Source organism: Pyxicephalus adspersus, chromosome Z, assembly GCF_032062135.1.
Source record: "Pyxicephalus adspersus chromosome Z, UCB_Pads_2.0, whole genome shotgun sequence".
Classification (NCBI taxonomy): Eukaryota; Metazoa; Chordata; class Amphibia; order Anura; family Pyxicephalidae; genus Pyxicephalus; species Pyxicephalus adspersus.
Genome location: NC_092871.1, coordinates 17024460 through 17047744, shown reverse-complemented (window position 1 = coordinate 17047744; position 23285 = coordinate 17024460). Strand labels below are relative to the sequence as shown.

Sequence of the window (23285 nt, the reverse complement as noted above, 5' to 3'; positions counted from 1 at the left end):
ACAAATATATATATCAGACCTAAAAGAGCATCATAAATGATGGAAATAGCATTTAATGACAAAAGAAGCACTATCCTCCCACATAGACTGCACCCATATGCGTTTCTAGGGAGTGGTATTAAACCTATTTATCTATTGTGGAAGTCGCCTTCTGTATATAATAAAATACATTTAAGGGTTTTGACAAATTATTATTATAATAATGACTCTGACTAAACTTGAATTGCACAAAAAAAACAACTCAGTAATTTGCCTAGGTCTAATGAAAATATGGAAAACATGAAAATATTCCATGTGATGAAAATACATCCAATCTCATCTAAATGTTAGGAATTAATTGAACCAACGTATGCTGACCATATGCTTACCATAAACACCCACTTGTTTTTCACATTTTTAACTTCTCAGTTCAAAAGTTTTAATTGACCAAATTCTTGTTCAGACTTTTTACAGCGGTATTCAGTGCTATGTTTGACAAATGGAAGCTTTGCTACCAGTAGAGTTGAACAGAATGGAAACATCCAAGTCAGACTGAATCCAGTGCAATTAGTTGAGAAATCTGAGAATAAAATTACTGCAAACACACTCAACAAATGTCGTTGAAAATTATGTTTCATGATTGTTCCCAGCGACAAAAGACTGAAAGATGAATGAACGAGTGCTGTACATACAGAGCCCTTCTTTTTTTATAGAGAGGGGATTGGGAAGAGAGAGCAAGTGGTTATTGCAATCGTTCATCGTCTGTAATATATGGATCCTTCAGGATGGATTGACATCAGACGACCTCTGTACACATGTCAGATTCTCGCCCAAGATGAGCCCGACTGTTCATTGGGGTAATTTATCTGACGTGTACATTGCCTTAGATCTCGCTATTTATTAGCTCAGCCTCATGTTCAAGTGAAATTTATTTGACCTTTATTTCAGAACATCTGGATACAACAACCCCTCTATGTCTGATGATGGTGCACAATGGAACCTCCTCCATCTAAAAGTATCAAGTCTACTCATCCTTTGAATGATGCCAAAGTATTGGACACCTCTCCAATTGTATCCCAACAACCATTATTTGTGGATTCTACATTCCCCCAGGATGAGGCTCTGCATGTGGAAGGAATAAAGTGGAAAAGGCCCAAGGTATGTTCATAAAAAGAAAAAATGGATCATAATGGATTGCTGTCTTCCACATGAAATTTTGTGTCTTTTTTTTATTAGGAAATCTGTGAATGTCCACGGTTCATTGTTGATGGCGCCACCAGAATGGATGTTTGCCAGGGGAACCTGAGTAAGTCTTCAGCATAAGAATACTGCCTAGAATGAAACTTTGAATAAATTTACAATTGTATTTCCTAAAAATCTTTACATTTACTTCATCTGATCTTGGTGTAAGTACCTTGATCTGATTTTTATTAGCCACTTGTGATCTTTTGCATCATAGAACTGGACTTGGCAGATAAAGAGGCAGTGCTGAGAGCCTATTGGGATGTGTTACGTGCACATGTGTTCACATAGGACATTGTGACTTAAGTTACTTACATATGCCAGATGATTCTTGTATGGTAATCGCCTCAGGGCTAATATCGAACGAAAATCTGGTGCATGCACATCGCTTGTCCAACGACGCTCATGGATCCGTTCTGGCAGAATAACAAACTATCGTAATACGAATGAAGGGGAGAGAGCACAGTGGGGTGCCGCTCGGTCGTTTTCCCCTCTCCATAGAGCACAGCGCTTGTTCATGCATCTTTCAGTCTTTTTCTCATTGAAAGGGATTGTGAAAGATCCTTTCCAACAACAAAATTCTAATGTGTGTAAGCAGCCTAATGAAGAGAGCAGAGGGATAGCCTTATCAGTGTGCTGTAGCTCCTTCATTATCTAATTAAAGCCTCGGGGAAAGAAGGTGAACAAGCTGTATTAATTAACTGAGGGGCAAATCAGTAGAACGGTCTGGGAATGGTAGGCACAGGCCGGGGTGCATCAAATATGCCGCATACAAGGAACTTACTGGTAAAATGAAAGAGCAGAATGATGAAAAGGACAGTCAGCTGCTGTTCTTGCACTGTCCAGTCAGGAAGCTGCTGTGTGTATTTAGCAGCTGGTCTGGAATTCACATTTAAAGCTGGATACATGGTGGGCAGCACGGTGGCTCATAGGTTAGCACTCTGGCCTTTGCAGTGCTGGGTCCTGATTCGAATCTCGGCCAAGGAGCTATCTACATGGAGTTTGTATGTTTTCCCCATGTGTGGGCACTCTGGTTTCCTCCCACATTCCAAAAACATGCAGTTAGGCTATTTGGCTTCCTCCAAAATTAACCTTAGACTGTGTTATTGGAATATGACTATGGTAGAAACATTGGATTGTGAACCCCTTTGGGGGACAGCTATTGACATGACTGAACCACTGCATAATATGTGGCATGTTGTATATCCAGGCTCTTAATTCACATTTCCCAGGAACAAAATCTGGTGGGAGGCAAAGCGTAAGGTAAATATTGGTGTATGACTTTATAACTACGGTGTAGTGACCATACATGTTTTATGCTTGTTGTAATCCAGATACAATTATTTGGGGTTAATACAATTCTATTGAGTGTCTAACAACTTCTTGCAGGTAATTGCTGGTTCCTCTCAGCCGTGGCATGTCTATCACTATATCCTCAGCTCCTGGAACAAGTCATGCCCATGGAACAAGACTTTGGGGATGGGTATAATGGCAAATTTAGATTCCAGGTGAAGTAGCACTATGTAAATCATTTTTTACAATTTACAAAATTCTTGATTGTGGGTATATTTTTTGCTAGTTCATAACAAATGGTCAGTTTGTGGTGGAGCCCTTTTAACCTCACTATACTAATATTTTTTGAGCAGATTTAGACCTCTCTATTAGGTTCTCCATCTGAACTGGTATTTCCCATTTTTGGTACATTCATACCATAGTAAGAGGATGCAAAATATGACCTGTTGTTATTAGGATAAAAAAAACCCTTGGTTGAATGAAAAGTATGAGCAGGGTAGTTATTATAACATCATACTGTGCAATCCTTCTACAGCCTTAAGAATGGTGAAAAAATGTTGTTAGGCCTGCCAGGGTTTTCCACTGCTGAACTACCTCTTCTTCTGTCCATAAGATGGTGGAAGTTGGGAGGTTCTGTAGTCCAGGAGAGAAGAACCTAAAAAAACTTGATTATTTTGAAGCTAAATAGGAAGATATTACTAATCATTCACACACCGTAATACCAGCATAATATAATGCCAGAATAATCTTCACACAGAAAAGGTAACTTGCACATCTCTCTTGTTACTTCTCTTCTAGTTTTGGCAGTATGGCCGTTGGGTGGAAGTAGTGGTGGACGATCTGCTGCCCACAGTGCCGACCTTGCAGAATGGAAAGCCTCATTACACTTTACTTTTTGTGCATTCCAAGGACAAGGCTGAGTTCTGGAGTTCACTGCTTGAGAAAGCATATGCAAAGTGAGTATTACTGAAGGGCCACACTTTTTATAGTGACGTGGCCTTGTGTTGCTATGTACTCATTCAAGAGAGATATTGGGTCTTCTGAAACCCTTCTTTTCCAACTTTGTCCTCTAGGAAATAAAAAGATGAGTAGTTGGTTCATACAACATGTCTACCTCTAGCCATGTTTTAAAGATTCTCAGTGTTGGAGTACTTTTTAGCATAGAATTAGCACATAATAAAATAATACCTCTCAGGTTAGTTTAAGTGACAGCAATGATCTATTGGGCTATATGTAAGGATGATAATCTTCCCATTGGCCACCACACTAATGTACAATGAGTTTTGGATAAAGTAATTATAGTAAGGGTTACCTGAAGACCTGAAAGTTATTTTAAGGATTCCCCTATGTTAAACATTTGGAGAAAGACTGCACTAAGACATGCAAAGGTGGAGAGCCTAGGGGAAGTTGGAAGGAAGTATAAATATATCTCTGTATTACAGCTTGGATATATCTTGGTTATTACCTAATTATATCAAAGTCAAATGTTTACCAAACTATTTCCAAATACAAAAAATGATTGAATATTAAAGTCCATCTTTCCATGTGTAAAAGTAGCCACTGTAGCCAATTAATCATTCCCATAATGAATCCTTTCCCACCCTATTATCATTGAATATTAATGCAGGGATCGATTACAGGCTCAAAGGTGGGTACTCTGCTCTTCAGATGGGCTTTGCTGGTGAAGCTTTGGAAGACATGACTGGTGGTCTTGTACAGAGCAGTAATACCAGCTGTCCTGCATCAGAATTGTGGAAGCACCTGGACAATATGCTTCAAAAAGGAGCTTTAATCTGCTGTGGAAACACTCAGGTAAGGTGACCCCATAAGCCTTAAAACATACACTGGGAACAAGCCATGGCTTTAGCTTTGCATTACAGTCTATTACACATTCTTTCAGTAGTTTGGTAGTAATTTGGGGACCCCTTTACTTGTTACTTGCAGTTTTGACTTGACTTTGAGTTGAAATGCAGAATGCTTTTGTGCTACCATGTATGCAGGGCATGATGAGTTTCTAATAAGAAAGCTCAGTATTACTTACACATTGTTGCATACTGCACTTCTACTCTTCAGCTGTTTTTTTGGGCATGATTTAATATTTTATTAGGACTGTAAAATAGAACATTTTCTATATAACTCTGGAGTACTTCCAAGTGCAATATATTTGGGGATATTGCCTGAGCTGTGCTGTCTGCATAATACTAAGCATTACATACCACTTCGCACTCTAAAAAAAACAGAAACAAATAAACGCAACTAAATTCAAATATAAGTGGAGATAAGACCATGCTCATGTCCTACAAAACATAATTTTATGAGCAAAATTCACACTTTAGGGCATTTACAGATAGCAACAAGGGTAAAAAAAAATACAATATACAAAAAAGCGTATCAAAAAAAACTATCGGAGCTTCTTTTTTTGAAGCAGTCTTTTAAAGGCTGGATCCAGACCTTTGCATCGGTCCTCAAAGGGAGCCAGTTGTCTTTAAATTTAGGACAGTCGCAGAGATATGTCATTGTTTTCAACCTTTATATTGTACAGGGTGAAGTTGAAACATCTAATTTGATGGGAATTCTTAGCCATCACATGTATTCAGTGACTGCAACTAAAGAAGTAAGTATGAAATTATTATGTATAGACTAAGATGACAGGTTGTGTGAAAATCTCACATGTGTATAATCCATTTTTGGGGAATAATTGGTGGAATCTGTAGGCCCGGGTGCAAATCCCAGCACCCCTATAGTCATCACCTCAGCTTTGTGAGTCAAGTTGCAGCACCCAGGAAAAGGATGGCATTTGGGGGGACAATGATTGCCAAAGGACCAGTAGCCCACAAACTGGACAAGGCCAAGAAGTAGCCCAAAACTTAAATACAAAACAAAGATTTGAGATCATACACAGGGTTCAGAAAGCCAGTTGAGGTGTAAAGGGGCAAGGAGCATTTAAGGATGAGGGTCAGCCAATGGGTTGGTCCAGGCAGCAAGCAACATAAGGTTAGCGATAAAGCAGCTGAGCAGCTAGGACAAATGTTTTCATGGGTAAGGTGGCCTGGGGAGGCAACAGTTTTTATTTGGTATTTTGGGATTGGGAATGTATTAAATTCAAAGCAGAGTTCTCATTGCTGGTGTTCATGTGTAGAAGGCATATAAATTACCGGGACATTCTTTACCCCTTTTACTCCAAAACCTCCACCTCCCCACCTGCTTGCCAACCCAACAATTTGAATAAATAACCATTTCAAATATAAATAACAAACACTTTTATGACTTCTTATAAAATCAAGCATAAATTAACATAACATAAATAACTTAACAATTTAACCCCTTTTACCATCAAACAACCATAGACCTGTTATAAACAGGAACAACCAGGCTGCAGGTCTCACAAAGCAAGGTCCGCACCCCAACAGGAAACATCACAACCTTGGCCCCTAGCTGCCCAAAACCTTCAAATATTTAAAGGGAGACCCAACCAGCAAGGATCCCTCATCTAGACCTAGACCCCAACCTCCCAAATCCAAACCCCCTTGTTTTTACCTGCTAAAGGAATAGGTGGGCAGGAAACTTTTTCTTTCTAAAATGGGTCTCCCATTTCTGTTCCCACGCTTTAAACTCTTCCTATGCTATACTCCCCCTTTACCTCTTAACCAATCACCATTTCTCCCCCTCCATAACCATTTCCTATTCTAATTAAGCCTTACCCTCCCTGGGCTTAGCCTCGCACCCTGTCATGTATGCCCTGAGCCTAATATTTTATTGCTACAGGCCTCTCTTTATCACTGCTGTATTTTTTTAAACTTTTCCCTGGCTACACCTGCATATCCTACACACCCAACCCCTGGAATCTCAACGTTTAACAATTGTCAAATATAATGATATATGTACATGGAGCAGCTGTACTAACTTTTAAAATTCCTTTTCTTTGTAAAAACTATGAAATGCAACCTCTGCTTCTGAAAATGTTAGCTACATGGCAGTCTTGCTAAACAGCTTTAGTACTTTTTGAGTTTATTAAATACACTTTAAATATAATCATGAACATAATGCATGGTAAACATAAAATGCAGGGATCTAGAAATCATAACCTGTTGGTTTTCATTAAGCAGCAAAGCAGAAGACTATTTCAAGTTGCATTTTCAGTGGTTGTTTATACATTTAGCTCTATCCAAGGCTTGACTTTTTCTTGTAGATCCAAACCATACAGGGGCCAGTATCTCTGCTGCGGGTCAGGAACCCCTGGGGACACACTGAGTGGATTGGACCCTGGAGAGATGGGTAGGAAGTTTACATCTTTATCATCTAAGGGGGTAACTGTCAGACGAGTTGACTAGATCATTTTGTGTTTTCCTTTCTCAGGGGGCCAGAATGGCAGACTGTGATTGACCCGGAGAAGCCAGAGAATGCAGTTCTCGAAGATGGAGAATTTTGGTATGGATGCCAATTTATATGTTGCCGCACATGTGCAGTATGTAGAATAATATAGTTTTAATCTTTGTGACAAATCTGCCTTAATATTAATTCTTCTATACCTGGCTCGAAAGGTCTTATCAGGTCAGGGTTCTGTGCTGGGCAGGCCATTTGAGTTCCTCCATACCACCCATGTGTTCATGGGTCTGGCTTTGTGCTCATGGATACAGACATTCTAGAACAAAATATGGTTCTTCCTGAGGCTGTTGGCACAAAGTTTAAGGTGCATGGTTGTCTAAATTGTAGTATTACTGCTCACTGAAAGTCCCCAAACCCAACCATGTGAAGGGATGTCCACATATTTTTCACCATACAATAGGCAGAATGATTATATAAACACAGAGTTTGGTAAAGGAAGGTAAATGGAATATTGTCAATTTTAAAAAATAGTAAAATATCTCATCAGTTTTTTCTAATGATAAAAAATATTTGTATCTCAGTCCACAAGGTCAGCCATAATTGTTCCTAAATATACGTGTTGGGCTTAGGCTGGCAAAGCCAGTTCAATAAACACAAGGAAAACGAATATTTCCAGCACTACACAACCTTCTAACAATAAAGTGATTACATTATGAGTTTAACTCCTTTTTTCCTTCTCCAAAAAATGAAAGTTGAAACTGTTGAAAGTTTTTTTTTTTCCCACCACTTAATGATTACTTATTATTCACTTATTATGAAAGAAATGCACGGGAATAATTATTATTATTATTGATAATAAACAGGATTTATTTAGTGCCAACACATCACGCAGTGCTGTACATTAAATAGGGGTGGCAAATGACAGACAGTGATACAGAAGGAGAGGACCCTGCCCCGAAGAGCTTACAATCTAGTAGGTGGGGGAAGTAGCACACAATAGGAGGGAAGATATGTAGTGGTGAGAAGTAGTGAGGAAGAAGACAGAAGTAGTGACAGAAGAAGACAGGTGGGCAAGTTTGAATAAATGGGTTTTGAGTGTTCTTTTAAATTAGCAGAAAGTAGGAACAAGTCAAATAGGGTTAGGAAGACCATTCCAGAGAGTCGGGGTAGCTCTAGAAAAGTCTTGGAGCCGTGCATGTGATGAGGTTATGAGTGAGGAAGTCATTAGTAGGTCATTGGTGGAGTGAAGAGAGTGGCTGGGGAGGGGGGGTTCTATTAGGTCACAAAGGTAAGTGGGGCAAGAACTGTGGAGGGATTTGAAAGCAAAGCACAAGAGCCTAAATTTGATTCTAAGGTGAATAAAAGTTAAGTTTAATATTACATATCCACCTTAAATTCCACAGAATGTAACCTCATTCTGTTAATCATTAATGCACACCATGTAATAATATAGTAAAGTAATGTGTGAAAGGTGAAATGATATCATTTTAAAGTGTCCAGATTACGATACTGCTGTACCTAACTATGATATTGTGTCTCTGAATGCAGGATTGCAGTTGAGGATTTCAAAGAAAATTTCCAATTTCTGGAGATCTGTCACTTAGGACCTCAGAGCCTCTTGGAAATTGATGGTGTTGCTAAGCCCTGGGATTATAAAATGTATGAAGGGCGCTGGGTGAAAGGACTGTCAGCGGGGGGCAGCCCAACCTCTGGTAATTGACCGGAACCTTTTTCTTCTGTTTATGTCACCTAATATGGGAGAAAGTTAACCTCTGATTTGCTCCTACAGTAAAAAAACAAAACAGATTCCCATTCCTGTACTTGGTATAGGGTACATGTACTCCATTTTTCTACCAGTCCACCTAAAATCACATGACACCATACTGTGGACCTTTTGCTCCATACAGTAGGGTGAACCTGTAACTTTTCCGGTGTAGTCCCCTTCTGCCCGTGTCACCTTCATAGCAATATTCTATATAGGTATGCGCAAGTATATATAAAAAAAAATAAACCAAATGTGTATAGATAAAATTTATTGTAGCTGACCTGCTAGTTGCCTGGTTGTAAAATTGATACATTTGGGCTAATGTTTTCCACACGGACCTGGAACACATGTGTAGAATAGGAATTCTGAATTTGCTCTAACTTGCTGCATGCTTGCAATGGGTCAGTGACACATAAATGCTGAAGCCAGAGTCAGTTAGGCACTTAGAACATTTAGAAAGAGATCCACAATGACATCTTCTGTATACCACGTTTAGTACTATCATCCTTTTACCAGAAGAATTACTTGAATGTGGGAAATCCTTGGGATGCCCAATTGCTTGCTGTTGGTTTCTTACCTTCCCAAATCATGGTGGCTTTGTGCTTCCTTAATAAACAAGCCTGAAAACTTGGACTTACCTTGTGTAACCAGGAATGCAGGTGACTCTTTTCAAGGAATCCAAACTAAATCTGCACATGTGAATTGGAAGAACGATCTTTTACAAGAGACTATCTTTTCAATGCCAATCCAAGATAAAGAAGGTAAATACCCTGTACCCCATCTGTGCCACTAAATCATTCCCACCATTATTTAATGTATTCTTAGACTGATTTTTAGTTATGCCTTGGCATGGTGGAGTGGTTGTCTAAGTATACTTTGAGAACTGTGCAAGGATTCATGAAAGTTTGCAACGATACACAGTATGTCGAACCAACATGCAGGTTCTGTTTTAAAGAAGCATGGAGCTTAGCCAAACCATGGAAAGTAGATAAAGCAAGAAATGTTTATACAGCATTCATTCTGTTTTTGTTGTTTTGTCTGTTCTGTTTTCTGTTTTGTTTGTTTGGTATACATTTTGTTTGATGAATTTAACAAATGATGTAAAAAGTTTTAGCCCAAACTTTTTTTTAAATATAATTTTTTTCCTTTTTTACCCCTTTTATGTTTTAAATATAATACAAAATGGTACCTCTGTCAGTTTATTTTTTGTTGTTTCTGTCTCGTTGTTTTATTTTATTTGGTTTCCTGGAACTGTGAAAGGAAATATATTCAAAGTACGGTGAAATCACTCTCAGATAGTTATCACAGACCTGACTTGACACAGACCTGAATTACACTTTACCTTTTTGACCTGGTGACAACTTTACAATTTTTAGATTTTAAGTTATTCTCAATACTATGGTCATTAGGGCAGTTGGAAAAGGTTAATTTACCCAGCATATGTCCAGGCACCCTACAAGTAAGGCTTCAATTGCCATTAAGGACGGAAGCGGCTATTGCTTAACAAAAGGGAGCTAATTTATAATAGTTTTAATTTTTTTTTGGCTTATATACTTTAAAAATGTGCTATACCTGTACTGTTTATATAAAATCCTATCACAAGTAAATATGTAATAGAGTGAACACCACTGACATTTGATTCCCAGCAGACCTGTTATCTCTCAGTCCCTCAATGTCACCTTAAAAACCCCCAAATGGATGCATTTGAATGAATAGGGAATCTTTTGTGGAATATTTTATCGACCTCTCTATGGATGTGAAAGCAAGGAGAGTAACTCCTTGCTTTTACATCCATAGAGAGGTCCACAAAATACCATAGATTGGCTAATTCTAATTATTGTACTTTTTTACCATACAGATTATTTTTGGATGAATCCACAATTTTCACTGACACTTCCAGGAAATGATGATGATAATGATTTATGCTGCTTTATTGTATCCGTCATGCAAAAACACCAGAGATTAAGGAGAGCCACGCAGCGTGTTGCATGTCAGATATTTAAGGTAACTTATGTTGTATTCTACAAGCCTTATAGGAAAATGTTCTACTAAAATAAATCATCTGGAGTGGAAAATAACAGTGGAATTCTCAATTTTCAATGCTGATTGTATGTGAATATTCAAGTAGCCATGAAAAGAAAACCTTGTATTAGGATAACATTGTACACGGGAGTAATATAGAGAGTTGTTGAAAATGTGAAAGTATGATTTGATGATGGCATTAAAGTAGACGTTAGCCAAACATGTTTTTTCTTTATAGATTTGGAAAGGTTCAGATTCTTTGCTGTTTATTATTTTTGTTCCCATTGGGGATTTAAGTTTTTCTCCCATTTTCTGTCCCGATGTGTCAGACTGTACAGGAAATGTGGGGAAATCCTCCAGCTGAAGGCAGTAATAGGAACATTTTTGTTCTTAGTATAGTGAAGAACAGTTAAAACCTTTGTCCAGGTATTCGCTGCTGTCTGTAGACATGTCTGCTCAAATATTGTTTTGATGACAGGTTGTGTATGCCCTAGGAAGTAAGTGGAAACCTTCTAATGAAAACGCAGACAAATCCTGACAGTCCCTATTGTTTGCGAAAGTGAAATGATGATTCAATTTAGGGAACATGTGTCCTGCATTATTAGCATGCCAGATAGATAGGTGTGGTAAAATATTACGGCAAACTGGAGAGGTTTTCCTTGGAATAACTCTCAGATGGTTGAGTTTAAATAAAAAAGGGGGAAAAAATATCAGCTTACTCAAATCAGTATATATAGGGATATATTCTCATTGGTCAGTATGGACAACTGTTCCAATTCTGCTGTAATTTGAATATATCAGTCCCAGAGTACGAGTATTGGCGTGAATGTCAGCAGAGATGTATGAAAATCATTCCTCTTCATAGGGGACCTCTACATTTTATATCCGGCACTGATCAAGTGTTCAATCCCCAAGGTCTGCCTCCACATGAAATGGAGTTTGGATAGATGTCAGAGTCTCCTCCTAACTTGTTCTTGTTTTCTGGGGTGGCAAGAAGCACCTCTGAAGGGACTTACCCATCTACACAACCCCTTATCAAGCCAAGCATTGTTTTCACATCTCCCGTAAATATAATAGGGAAAAAAATCCCTTGTAATATATTAACCTCTCATGCAAAGCTTAAGCCATTTGCAGGTATTTTTCCATTGCTGTTCCCAAGCATTGGGAGATTTATATCCCTCATCAACAAATGTAACCAGAGATGTTTTTATACCCTTGTAGATTTCATACATAGTCCACATGACTTTAGATGAAAACTTTAAAGCCATTCTTTATTGTATATTGCAGGTTGATGACCCTCATGCATATCTGCTACAAGATCAGCTTCATTCCCCTCAGCCGCTTCTCAGTGCTGGCCCATGTGCTAATCACAGAGAAGTGGTCATCTGCTCCAGCCTGCCTCCAGGACGTTATATCATCATCCCATCTTTGGAGGACTGCAGTGAGGGGGAGTTTTTGGTCAGAGTCTTGACTGAAAAGGAAAATCTCACTAGGTAACTATGGCTTGGCCAACTTGTTAACCAAAAAATCTTCCTAAAAGCACGTTACCTGTATACAACCCCCTCTTAAAGGTCTTGAAAAATTAAGCAGTATGTTTTATTGACTGGAGAAGAATTAGAACACCTTTTGATTATTGAAATCACTGAAAGGCTATAACCAAATTTAAGGAAAAAATAATTAGACACACACTTTAAGTCGTTTCCAATTCATTGTTTTTCTGTTCCAAATTTATGATCTAAACATGACAACTACAGATATACTAGCCTGTAAATTAAGATTTGTAACTTTTTTCAGGACATTGGAAAATAGCATGGATTGCAAGGAAACTTTGGTAAGTGCAAAGTACATATTGGCCTGATTTATTAAAGCTGCACATTTCTGTGTAAAGTTGATTATCATTGAGACTAACAAGGTTTGTCTGTTACAGACGCAGTCTATGTGCCCAAATGAAGCTGAAATTTTGAGCAAGTTCCTTAAGTTTGCAAATCAGGTATGTTTTTCACATGTATCTAAAGCAAATATTTTAGCTTGAGCCCTGGTGTGAAGCTAGGTCTTCCATACCTCCTCCATTATGCAACATGTTGGGTGAACGTCTTGTTATATGAAATAGTCTTTTGTTAGGGCATTCAGTAAAAAGTTTAGTAAGCTGTCATTTCTGTCTTGGCTGTATTAAATTTCTGCTTGGTGTTCTGATCTTCTGCTTTTAATACCTTCTTTATTCACTGCCCAAAAATAAGTATGGAGATTAGGTGTTGAGCTTATTGTCACACAACTGTGTGCATGCTTGTTTCAGGTGTGCAACTGAAACCAAATAAACAGCTTTACACCCAGGCAATCGGTGTTCATTGGAATAAGTTTGGCATTGACAGTTTACATAATATCTCTGCAGCAGGTCCACTAAAAGGTTCCTTTTGTGTACAGTGGTGTACTTTTGTGTAGCAAGAGCAGCATAGGAGCTGATAAATGTCCTACTACACAAGGGACCTGGACCTTCCTCAACCAACCCAGGGCAATTCTGCAATGTGTTTACTACTTTTGTGTAGTTTGTATGGCCATGCATATTTATTGCATCAGTCTGCTCTATCTCCAGGCTATCAAGTATCTTCTTCAGGGTGCTTACAGAGATAACAAAAAAGCCTATCTTGTACTGCGGTGGTATAAAGCAATATGTGATTAGGTAAATTAAACCTAAAGAGGCACAGAGAGTGTAAATGGTTCCTTCACACAAAAATGGACATTACTTCCATGGCCACCATCCCAACCACCATTTAAGTGTAATTCCTAAGGCAGTCAAAGAACCACCTAGGTGTGGAAGGGCAGATCCCTATCTACTAGAGATGATCCAACACATGGACTATGAGTCCAGTCATGGAGATCCATAGAGCTAGGGAGCAATTAATTACATGGCCACAAATGCACCCCTTAGCCTGCAGGGTGGCCTGCAAAACCTACACCCTACCACTAAAAAACAAGTAAATGTCATACAACGTTCCATACAACTTTCTTGGTAAAATGAGCTTATGGAAGCGTTGTCTAATGTGTTATCCATGGCTAAAATCTGGTATTGTTGAGAAATAAAAATAGAATAATTTTTTAAGGCCCTGTGATATTATAATGATCAAACCAGTTTAGCAGGTTCTAACTTGAGGGTCTCCTGTTGTTTACAGGGGTGCTACAGGAACTAACACCACCCTTGTTTTTACCAATAAGTCCACCAAATAATCATGTACAAACCCTGATAATAAAAAGTTAATAGAAAAACTTTGCAGACCAAGAGAAAACAAATCGCTTTATTTTATTCTCTTTTCTAATCATAGAATTGCAGAATCAACCCTACACAGCTTCAAAGACTCTTGGCTTCCCTACTAAGTGAGTTTGGTAAGTAACTCGTACAACCAAAACACCAACGCAGTCATAACAACAGTCAAAACAACACCCATCATTGTGGAATTCTAAACGTGCTGATACAACTCTTAAAGATGACATTTGCACAAAAACAGATTGTTGTTTTTTTAAAGAACAAATGCCAAAAACCAAAGGTGGATCATCACACAGATCACAATGTGCTATGTACTTAGGTCATCCATCTATTATAAACAGCTTTCTGAATACTTCTGTAAATTTAGAGTGCAGTATACTCCTTAGCTATGTTGGGCTGTGGGTTGACGTATATACAGTATAATTATTGGTTTTAACTGTTGCTGGTATTTTAGGTGTTCAGCTTTCCAATCTCATCCCTAACAGATTGATTTAGTTTTTCAGTATCGGTTGTGGTGGATTGAATTTATTTATTCAATTTCACTACTGTATTATCTCACTCCAGTGTAGGGCAGAACAAATGTAAAGAAGTAGCGTTTGAATTCCCTGAAATAACTCTTGTCATTGGAGCCTATATCACCAGCTATCACCACTTTTCCCATCTGCTAGTCCATTGGAGCCCTCATTAAATTCCTTGTCCTTCTGGGTATGGGGGAGCATATGAGCTCTTCCCAGGATCCATTTCTGGAGCAATGAGCAGCCAATCACTGTCATGTGAGAAGAAAGAGAAAGAAGGTAACTAGGTGTTAACTCGTACCATCCTGAAGGAGTCTTACACTGGATTTGGACTTGATTATGCAGTCAAAGAAAAGTCATGGTCAAGTAAAGTGGCTTCTTGTAAATTTGTGTAAGTTGGCAAATAATTTTTCAATGTAATTGTCCAAAATAATTTCTTTGTTTTGAACTGCCAACACTAGCTAAGAGTTTTAATCAGACTTGCAATGAAAGTGCCTGCTCTATAAGGTACTTATATGAAAAATAATAAGGCCAATTATTTTAGAGAGTGGCGATGTTCACCAGTAGTCAGTAGACAAATGAAGGGCTCTGGTACAGTACAATGTATAATACAATTTGTTGGCATATAAAACTAATAATAACCCCCATTGCCAACCCCTTCCTCCTCAGATATAGCTGCAGAATCATAAAGTGACATGTGTGTTATTTCTACGAATCACACTGTGTAGCAAACACCAAAACAGTTCACCCATGTTTTTTTTTTAATTTAAGCTCTTATATGTATTGTAACCAATGTTCGGTGGACTGACAATCTGAAATCTAATAAGTAACTAGTTGTGAAAATAGGCTCTAGCTATAACTCTAAAAAAATCAAAATTGTGATGCTGAGGTCACCAAGAACAAAAGTTCTGCTTCAACAATGAATAGGAATAGATTTTGTTTTTGGCACGTTTGTCAGATTCATGCAATATTAGCACCTAGTAGGTAAGAATAGTACTTGATATACAAAGCTGCATCTTATTATGTTTCTCTGTTTTTTACAATATTCGCCTTTTCTCCAATATGTTAACTCTCAGACTAAAATGTAAGTTCCACTTTTTGTATTTTCTTTTGTAATTTTACTTAAATGTTCTTAAACACAGAACATAATTATCCAATATTCCAATATGTGTTGCTATAGTCAATCCTATTGCTTAAAGACAGGTATATCTGCACAGTGGCAGACCTACAAAGTGCAGGGCCCAAGTATATTGTACAAGGAAACTCTTAAATCCCACTACTATTATACTTGTGAGAGTTGCTTTGCAGTAGGTATATGTAGTATATTTGTTCTTGTCCAGGAGGTATGTGTAACATATTGGCTTTTCCCTCCCAGTGTGACAGATTTTAGGGTAAGTGTACTTTTTAAAGTATGCTTTTGGCATGATAAGCATCATTTGACTAGTAAACCTGTGCTAGACCTTCTTTGCCTGGATTTCAAAGTGCAAGCATACCAAATAAAAGACCTGCCATTAGCACTGCTTAATAGAACTCAATGGGACCTGTGCTCCAGGTGTGTTCCAAACCTCAACGTTAGGAAAATGCATGTGGACACTTACCCGTAAATTGACTGATGTAAATATTTGTTGTGCAAGGCAATTTAACTCTCGATTAGATGCAAAGGCTCTGATTTATTAAAGCTCTCCAAGGCTGGTGAGAATCAACTTTCATCGTTGAAGCTGGGTGATACAGCAAACCTGGGATGGATCTGGTCCAGGATTGAAAACATTTGCTATCAAATAGCAAATGACTTAACAAATCCATCCCAGGTTTGCTGGATCACACAGCTTCACTGCTGAAAGTGTATCTTCTCCAGCCTTGGAGAGCTTTAATAAATCAGGCCCAAAGACTGATGATCACAGTTATTGATCTTCTAATACAACCAAGGGTAGAATAAATAATCATAGGTAAAGATACATGCATCAAAACTCAACTGTATATAGCGAATCTTTAAAATTAGAAAAATTACAAAAAAATTTAAATAAATTGTAAAATTTTGCATTTTATCATTTTGCATGGGAATATTAAACCTAACTTTGTAAATGTGGTGAAAAAAATCAATTTGACGTAAATGCCAAACCAAATGCAAAGAAATATAAAAAGAAACAAACAATAAAACATTTTTGTTTGCACATGAGTGTGCTTTTGCAGAGTGATTTAGTATGCAATGTAAAAAAAGAACTTTTTTCATGTGCTTACTTATTTCATGTGACCGTATTACTATTCAATTATTTGCCTTGGGGTCTCTTTCTAGCTAAGCTTTCCATAATATCCACCTCAGACTACCTTTACTGGTTCTTCCTGATTGGAAGAAGCAACATCGCTTTAGTAAATACCCAAAGCTGCTTAGATCTCCTCAGATCCACCTACAGTTTGCTGCTGTCAATCCATTCCGCTGATTCTATGGGCCATTTTGCACAGGTGATTTTGCCACTAATGATATATGCAGAAGAGCATTCTACTAAACTTTATATAATTGCTTCTTCACTGGCCTCAAACACTGCAGAATAACAATTGCTCTTTCATGATCCTTTCCAACGACTAAGCACTGCACGATGCATGAACGAGTGCTGTACATACAGCCCTGTTCTGCTCTATAGGGGGGGGTGGAACGACAGAGCGGCACCCTGCTACGCTCTCTCCCTCTTCCCTTGCATTAGGATCGTTCATCATCCATCGTTCGTGGATCTGCCTGATGGTCGTTCAGACGATGGACGGCGGACGCTGTACACACGCCAGATTCTCGTTCGATATCGACCCTGAGCCGATAATCGGACCAGAACCATTGGATGTGTGTACCTAACTTTAGTCAGAACATGAAATTCAATCACCATCAATCATAATTAGGTGATGTAAGAAAATCCCAAACAATGCAGAATAAGCATTTACAGCCAATTAAATTTTGACCTGTGTTTTTCTATTGTAATACATTTACAAGGAGGTGTCTACTGTGAACAATTTGTCACATATGAATGGTAACAATACAAACCAGCTCTCTGTTCTATCTCTACAGTACCGTTTGTGCCGTGTTTCCCTCCAGAGACCTGTCGATGCTTGCTAGCCTCCCAGGATGTATCCTTCCCCAAACCCATTTTAACTTTTATATGCTGTTTTTTGTGTGTGTTTTTATTTATTCCAGCCATTTAAATTTAGAAATTTTGTGTCAACCTTGGATTTTAAAGCGAAGGAAAAAGCAAAAATTATTTAGAACTTTTCCCTAATCTATCCCAAACTATAAAATCAGTCATCAGCCTTTTCTTCTCACTATGTAAGATTTTGGAAATTTTGAATGCCTCACTGCATGCCATAATTCCATTCTCTGAACTCTACATCAGTTCAGGGTTTACAGGCAATTTACAGATCAGGGAATAGAACCTTAGCATTTAGTAGGAAGCAACTGATAGTCCTTGATAGTATACTAGTTTGACTTCTGCAAAAGAATGTTCACGTTGGAGTGGTTTTGGGGCACAAAGAGTTAGCTTAGACTTTATTTTTTACAAAACTTTTTAGGAGACCTTACACTTACCTTAAACTGTTACATACCAATTATATTCCCTAATTTTTCAAACCACAATGCATCTACCTTTAGTCAAAGCTGATTTATCTTCTTCATAAAAAGGGGGGTTCCCAATCCATTATCTTGCAATGACAGGGCAAATACTGGCCAATACCTTTCTCATTGTAGTTTGTGAATGGGTTCGGAACCACTTTAAATAACTTTCAGATCTTCAGGGAAACCCTGCTATAATTAACGTATCCACAACTGGCAGTAGATTAGCTAGACAGATGCCTCTTACATTGGGAAGAATGCCACCCTAATGTTACAGATAGCCAAAAGCATCCTTTGTGCCAGTTAAACTGTCCTGAGAGTTACAAATTGCTCATGGCTCAAAAACCTCTAGCAACCTCTGGAGGAATCCTAGGGTTCCACTGAACCCTGGTTGGGAAACACTGGGAGTACTGTACTGGGAGTACAGAAAAGCTAGAAGACATCGCCTGATTATGCACCTGAAGGTGAGTACATAGAAGAGAAGTGTATGTACCTCTAGGATAACATCCTGGTGAACCACAAGCCTATACAGTTTAACTTCCCTGACAAATAAAACTTTAACCTATCTTCATTTATAACCAAATACAAAATCATACTCAGTATACTGTAAGTCAAAAAGATAAGATAAGAAAAAAAATGTTAATGCTTATTATTGTTTTTTTTTTGTTCTCCAAAGTTGAAGATCCCATTTTAAGTCTACAACTCCTCTTTCTATCAACTGAATAAATATCATATCTGTTCTGTATAACAAACACATGTTCTGGGACTACATGAACACATTGTACCTTCCTGTGTTCCCTCCTCTGCCTCTTCTCATTGCTGTATGTTGTGATTATTTGACTCCAGACAGATATCAGCTGTTGGTTCACTGGACTGGGACCAGTTTTACACACTCTGGAAGAAAATCATAGCTGGAACGGTTTGTATCTATCTTTTTGGATAATTTTTTTGTGCTTCTTAAAGGACAACTTTGGGCATGTGTAAGCACCCTTTGAATTCAGTTACATATTCCTTTAAAAGTCCTGAAATCTTTTAATAATTCAGCAAATGTATATTTGATAAATCTGTCTTTATATATTTTTTTTTATTTGGAGATAATGTGTATTTTACAACTTGTATACCATATAGTATACATGTAAAGAGCAACAGAGTTATAGCATATACATTAACAAATGAAGGAAACCAAACAATTATTGGTAAAACAATAGCTTAATATTAATAACTAATAACACAATTTTTTTTTATCAATGTTACCAGTGAAAAGCCCTTGATCCATCCAGATATTTGGGTATCCAAAATATTGTATCCTCATATAAGCAGAAATGGCAGCACCTTCCAGAACCATCGTTTATCATGATAAAAAAGTGTAAAGTGTGTATTCCGCTGGCAGGCCTACCCCATATCTCACAACTTTTCCTATATAAAAGAAACAAAATATGTGCACAAAGGACACATCCCTGCCATGCCCCCAGTTACCCGGGCCAGGTAAATGATAATACCAAAAATGATTGGTAAACCCACCAGCACAGGTAAAAAAAAATAAAAAAATTCAAGGTTACATGGTATTAGAAAAGAAAGGTTAAGTGCAGAATAACACCTTTGATAGTTAAATACCATGTTTTTGTAGATATCTGTACCAAAAGCGTCAGTGAGATTTAGCATAAACTAAGAGTCATATCGCCAAATGAGTGACCATTGGAAGCTGTGTCTACAATATAGAGTTGGCTATGCAGAAACCAGGCCCTGGTGCTCTAAATAGGATAAAGTTTTAAAAGTCAATTTATAATTCTTCTTTTTTAGCAAATATTCTGCAATGCACAGAAAGACAAGAATGATAGAATTTCCATCGATCAACTTGTCCCTGCTCTAAAGGCAGCAGGTAAGACATTTGGAAGTCATTAGTGAATATTTTGTCCTGGATTTTAAGCCATATATTCTAACATTAAGGCTGGGTACACATGTGCAATATTGTGGTTGGAAAGGATCTTTCACGATCCTTTCCAATGACAAACGACTGTATGATGCATGAACGAGCGATGTACATAAAGCGCCGTTCTGCTCTATGGAGAGGGCAGGGGGGAGAATGACAGAGCGACAATCGTTTGTTGAACATTACGATCGTTCGTGGATCCACTAGGATGGATCCATGAAATACGAGCGCTGTAGACACGACAGATTCTCGTCCAATATCAGCCCCGTGGCGATGATCAGACAAGAATCACATGACATGTGAAAGTAGCCTAATAAACATATTTAAAGATTGGTTATGCTTTATTGATGGGTGAACCCCTATTGCTAAGAAAAAAGCCAAAGCACGTGTTTACCTGTTTCTTGACTGTATCAGTAAAAATGAATAGTGGGATAGGACCATACCTAAGAATAATAAGGATGCCAAATGTGACAAGATTCCCTTTTATTTTAATATAAAGTCCCAGTAGGATATGCGACCAGACTCCGCAGCTGGTGTTTTTCAGTAAAACGGGGATTGTAGAAAAATGAGACAACCAAGTTGTAATGACTGTTAGTCTCGCCATAAACTGGTGGGCATCCCCCTAAAAAGATGGTCTTTGAGACCTCTTCCTGAGTGTGTCCATCATCCACCCCTCTTCTCTATATAAAATCTACTTGGTACAAAATCTGTAAACACTTATTTAAGTGGGATTGGGCAGTTTACACCATCTTAAGGGGCTTCTCCAGGTAATTAGACATTTGGCAAGCCTATCTTTTAAAACCATCCATCTGTGTTTAAATATGTATGTATTAGTCTGCTTGCTTTTTTTTCCTATACTTTTCACTGTATTGCACTCGGCCCACTCATTGGTGCCAGTCTTAGTAATTTTGAGTTTGAAGATAAATTAGCATACAGCGTGAGTCAGAAAATGTGGTTATTATGGAAGAGTGCAGACTTATGTAATACACATTCAATATTTCAAAAATAGATTTCCACAATAATATGGGCATACCATGATCATTTCAGGGACTCCTTATTTCTTTCATAAAAAAAGCAGGAATCTTGTTCTTTTTCTCTAAAGAGGACAAAATAAAATAATTTACTGTAAACAATATAGGAGTTATATAGTTATAAGAAGTTATAGGCATATATAAAGAGTTTTATGCATAGAGCAGGTTTTCTCAACCTTTCTATTGTTGGGGAATCTTTTAAATACATTTCAGGTCTTCAGGGATCCCCTGCTATAATTACTATATCCACACCTCACAATACATTGGTTGGCCAATTGCTTCTTACATTGCTGTCCAATGGAAGGAATGTCGCCCTTACATATAGCCAAAAAAAATAATTGGGGTCAATTAACTGACCTGAGAGGCCAGATTACCAATTGCTCAATGAACCCCTAGCAACCTTTGGAGAAACCCTGATTGAGAAACACTGACACGGAGTATGAAAAAGTCTTCTTACTGTAAACGGTATAACAATATCAAAGTTATAGCATATAGTAAATGCATCTGTTTTTTCTATTTTATTATACAGGCCTTCCAGTAGATGATTTCATGGTAAAGATCATAGAGTTAAGATATGGGGACCCGTCTGGCTTTCTCAACTATCATCATTTCATTGTGTGTCTCATAAAATTTCAAAGTCTGACAGGTGAGTGTCAGGAGGTCCATTTCAGACCTGTAGTAAACCACAATGTTCTGCTGCAGACTGAAGTGCAGACCCAACTGCTCCCAACTGAATGGGAGTGGTTGGGAACCATTTTTTGCACAGGGCTGCAGCAGATCACAGTGTGGTAAGTCTGTAAAGTTTAGGAATTCTCAACCACGAGTATGAAAGGGTTCTAAAGCAGAACTATCCAAACAGTAGGTTTATCCTTGCAGATATATTAGTGATACATCCATACATTAGAAAATGGATTAAGCCTGGAGAACTTGAACAGCCTCTAGCTTCTTATATGTCTAGGATATTCCAACAGCAAGATCTTCCAGCTATAAATTTAAATTTCATCCAAGTATTTTGGTTTTAAAGTCAATGCATAGCCAAAGTTTTCTTGTGTTTTTTCACTTTTGTAGAAAGAAAGAAAGGTTATGGTACCAGTATCCATTTTATAGTGCAGATTGCTATGACCATTGTCACCATTGGAAGATAATGAAAACTTCAAAATGTTGCCACCAGAAAAAAAGGAAGAGGGGAAATTTTGTAAAAGGGACACCTGCATTAGTGCCAGCTGTCTAACAGTGGATTACCCCTCAATTAATAAAATTTACTCTCACTTCCTGGTGTGTTTTTTAAAAAGGAGGTGGTAATGATTTGATATTTAAAGACTGCAATCTATTATTAATTAATAAAAAATAACTGGGGTATAACCTTTTCTCACAAAAAATACAAAATATTATTATGGTTTGCATTCAAATTAAATGCTTTTGAATGTTCTAGTTCCTCCTAATTCATTCCCATAATACAAAGTAAATAATCCAATATGGAGAACATATAATGGCCCCAATAGGTTTGGCCTAGACATATCCCCAATAGTATCTTTGTCAGATGGTTTGACTCTCCAGTATCTGCCAGAATCCAAAATATTATTGTTGGGTGGGTAAACCGTTAAGATATACAGTTGTGTTACTGTTTATATCTCATAAAAGTTGTGCAGATTTTTACCAATCTTATGTATATTCTACAGAGAAATTCCAGGCTGCAGATCCCACGGTCTCTGGCACAGTGACTCTAAACTACCGTCAGGTAAGTATGTGGTAAGGTTAGTGCTATTAGTAATATTATATTATTATTATTATTATTATTATTAATAATAATAATATTAATGATAATATTAATATTAGCGCCATTATATTACACAGCGCTCTACATTATATAGGGGTTGCAAATGACAGCCAAATACAGCCAGTGACAAAGGATGAGGAGAGGCCCCAAAGATCTTACAATCTAGTAGGTAAGGGAATTTACACACAATAGGAGGGGGATATGTAGTGGTGGGAAGTAGTGATGGTTTCAAAAGACAGAAGAAGATAGGTAGACAAATTTGAAAAAATGGGTTTTGAGTGCTCATTTAAATGGGCAGAAAGTAGGAGCAAGCCGAATAGGATGAGGAAGACCATTCCAGAGATTCAGGGCAACTCTAGAAAAGTCTTGGAGCCGTGCGTGTGATGAGGTTATGTTTATGAGTTATGAGTATATTTTTTTTTAACAGGTCAGAAAGGTAAGTGGGACAATAACTGTGTAGGAATTTGAAGGCAAAGCACAGGAGCTTGAATTTGATTTTAAGGTGAAATGGAAGCCAGTGTAGAGATCTGCAAAGAGATGCAGCGGAAGAGGAGCGG

At 37.8% G+C, this 23285-nt stretch overlaps 1 protein-coding gene across 1 annotated transcript in view; it reads left to right on the top strand.

Moving 5' to 3' along the window:
* The first annotated feature begins 904 nt into the window (after positions 1-904).
* Positions 905-23285, top strand: part of LOC140343697 (calpain-9-like) — a 25234-nt gene continuing 2853 nt past the window's right edge. Inside the window, exons 1-19 of the mRNA XM_072430536.1 lie at positions 905-1137; positions 1216-1285; positions 2611-2729; positions 3313-3470; positions 4155-4326; positions 5057-5128; positions 6704-6789; positions 6871-6942; positions 8389-8552; positions 10464-10609; positions 11915-12120; positions 12422-12458; positions 12555-12617; positions 13945-14005; positions 17454-17512; positions 18841-18909; positions 19791-19869; positions 21481-21597; positions 22631-22689. Coding sequence (XP_072286637.1) covers positions 973-1137; positions 1216-1285; positions 2611-2729; positions 3313-3470; positions 4155-4326; positions 5057-5128; positions 6704-6789; positions 6871-6942; positions 8389-8552; positions 10464-10609; positions 11915-12120; positions 12422-12458; positions 12555-12617; positions 13945-14005; positions 17454-17512; positions 18841-18909; positions 19791-19869; positions 21481-21597; positions 22631-22689 — 1974 coding nt within the window. The 5' untranslated portion in view covers positions 905-972. The remainder of the gene's footprint in view (positions 1138-1215; positions 1286-2610; positions 2730-3312; positions 3471-4154; positions 4327-5056; positions 5129-6703; positions 6790-6870; positions 6943-8388; positions 8553-10463; positions 10610-11914; positions 12121-12421; positions 12459-12554; positions 12618-13944; positions 14006-17453; positions 17513-18840; positions 18910-19790; positions 19870-21480; positions 21598-22630; positions 22690-23285) is intronic.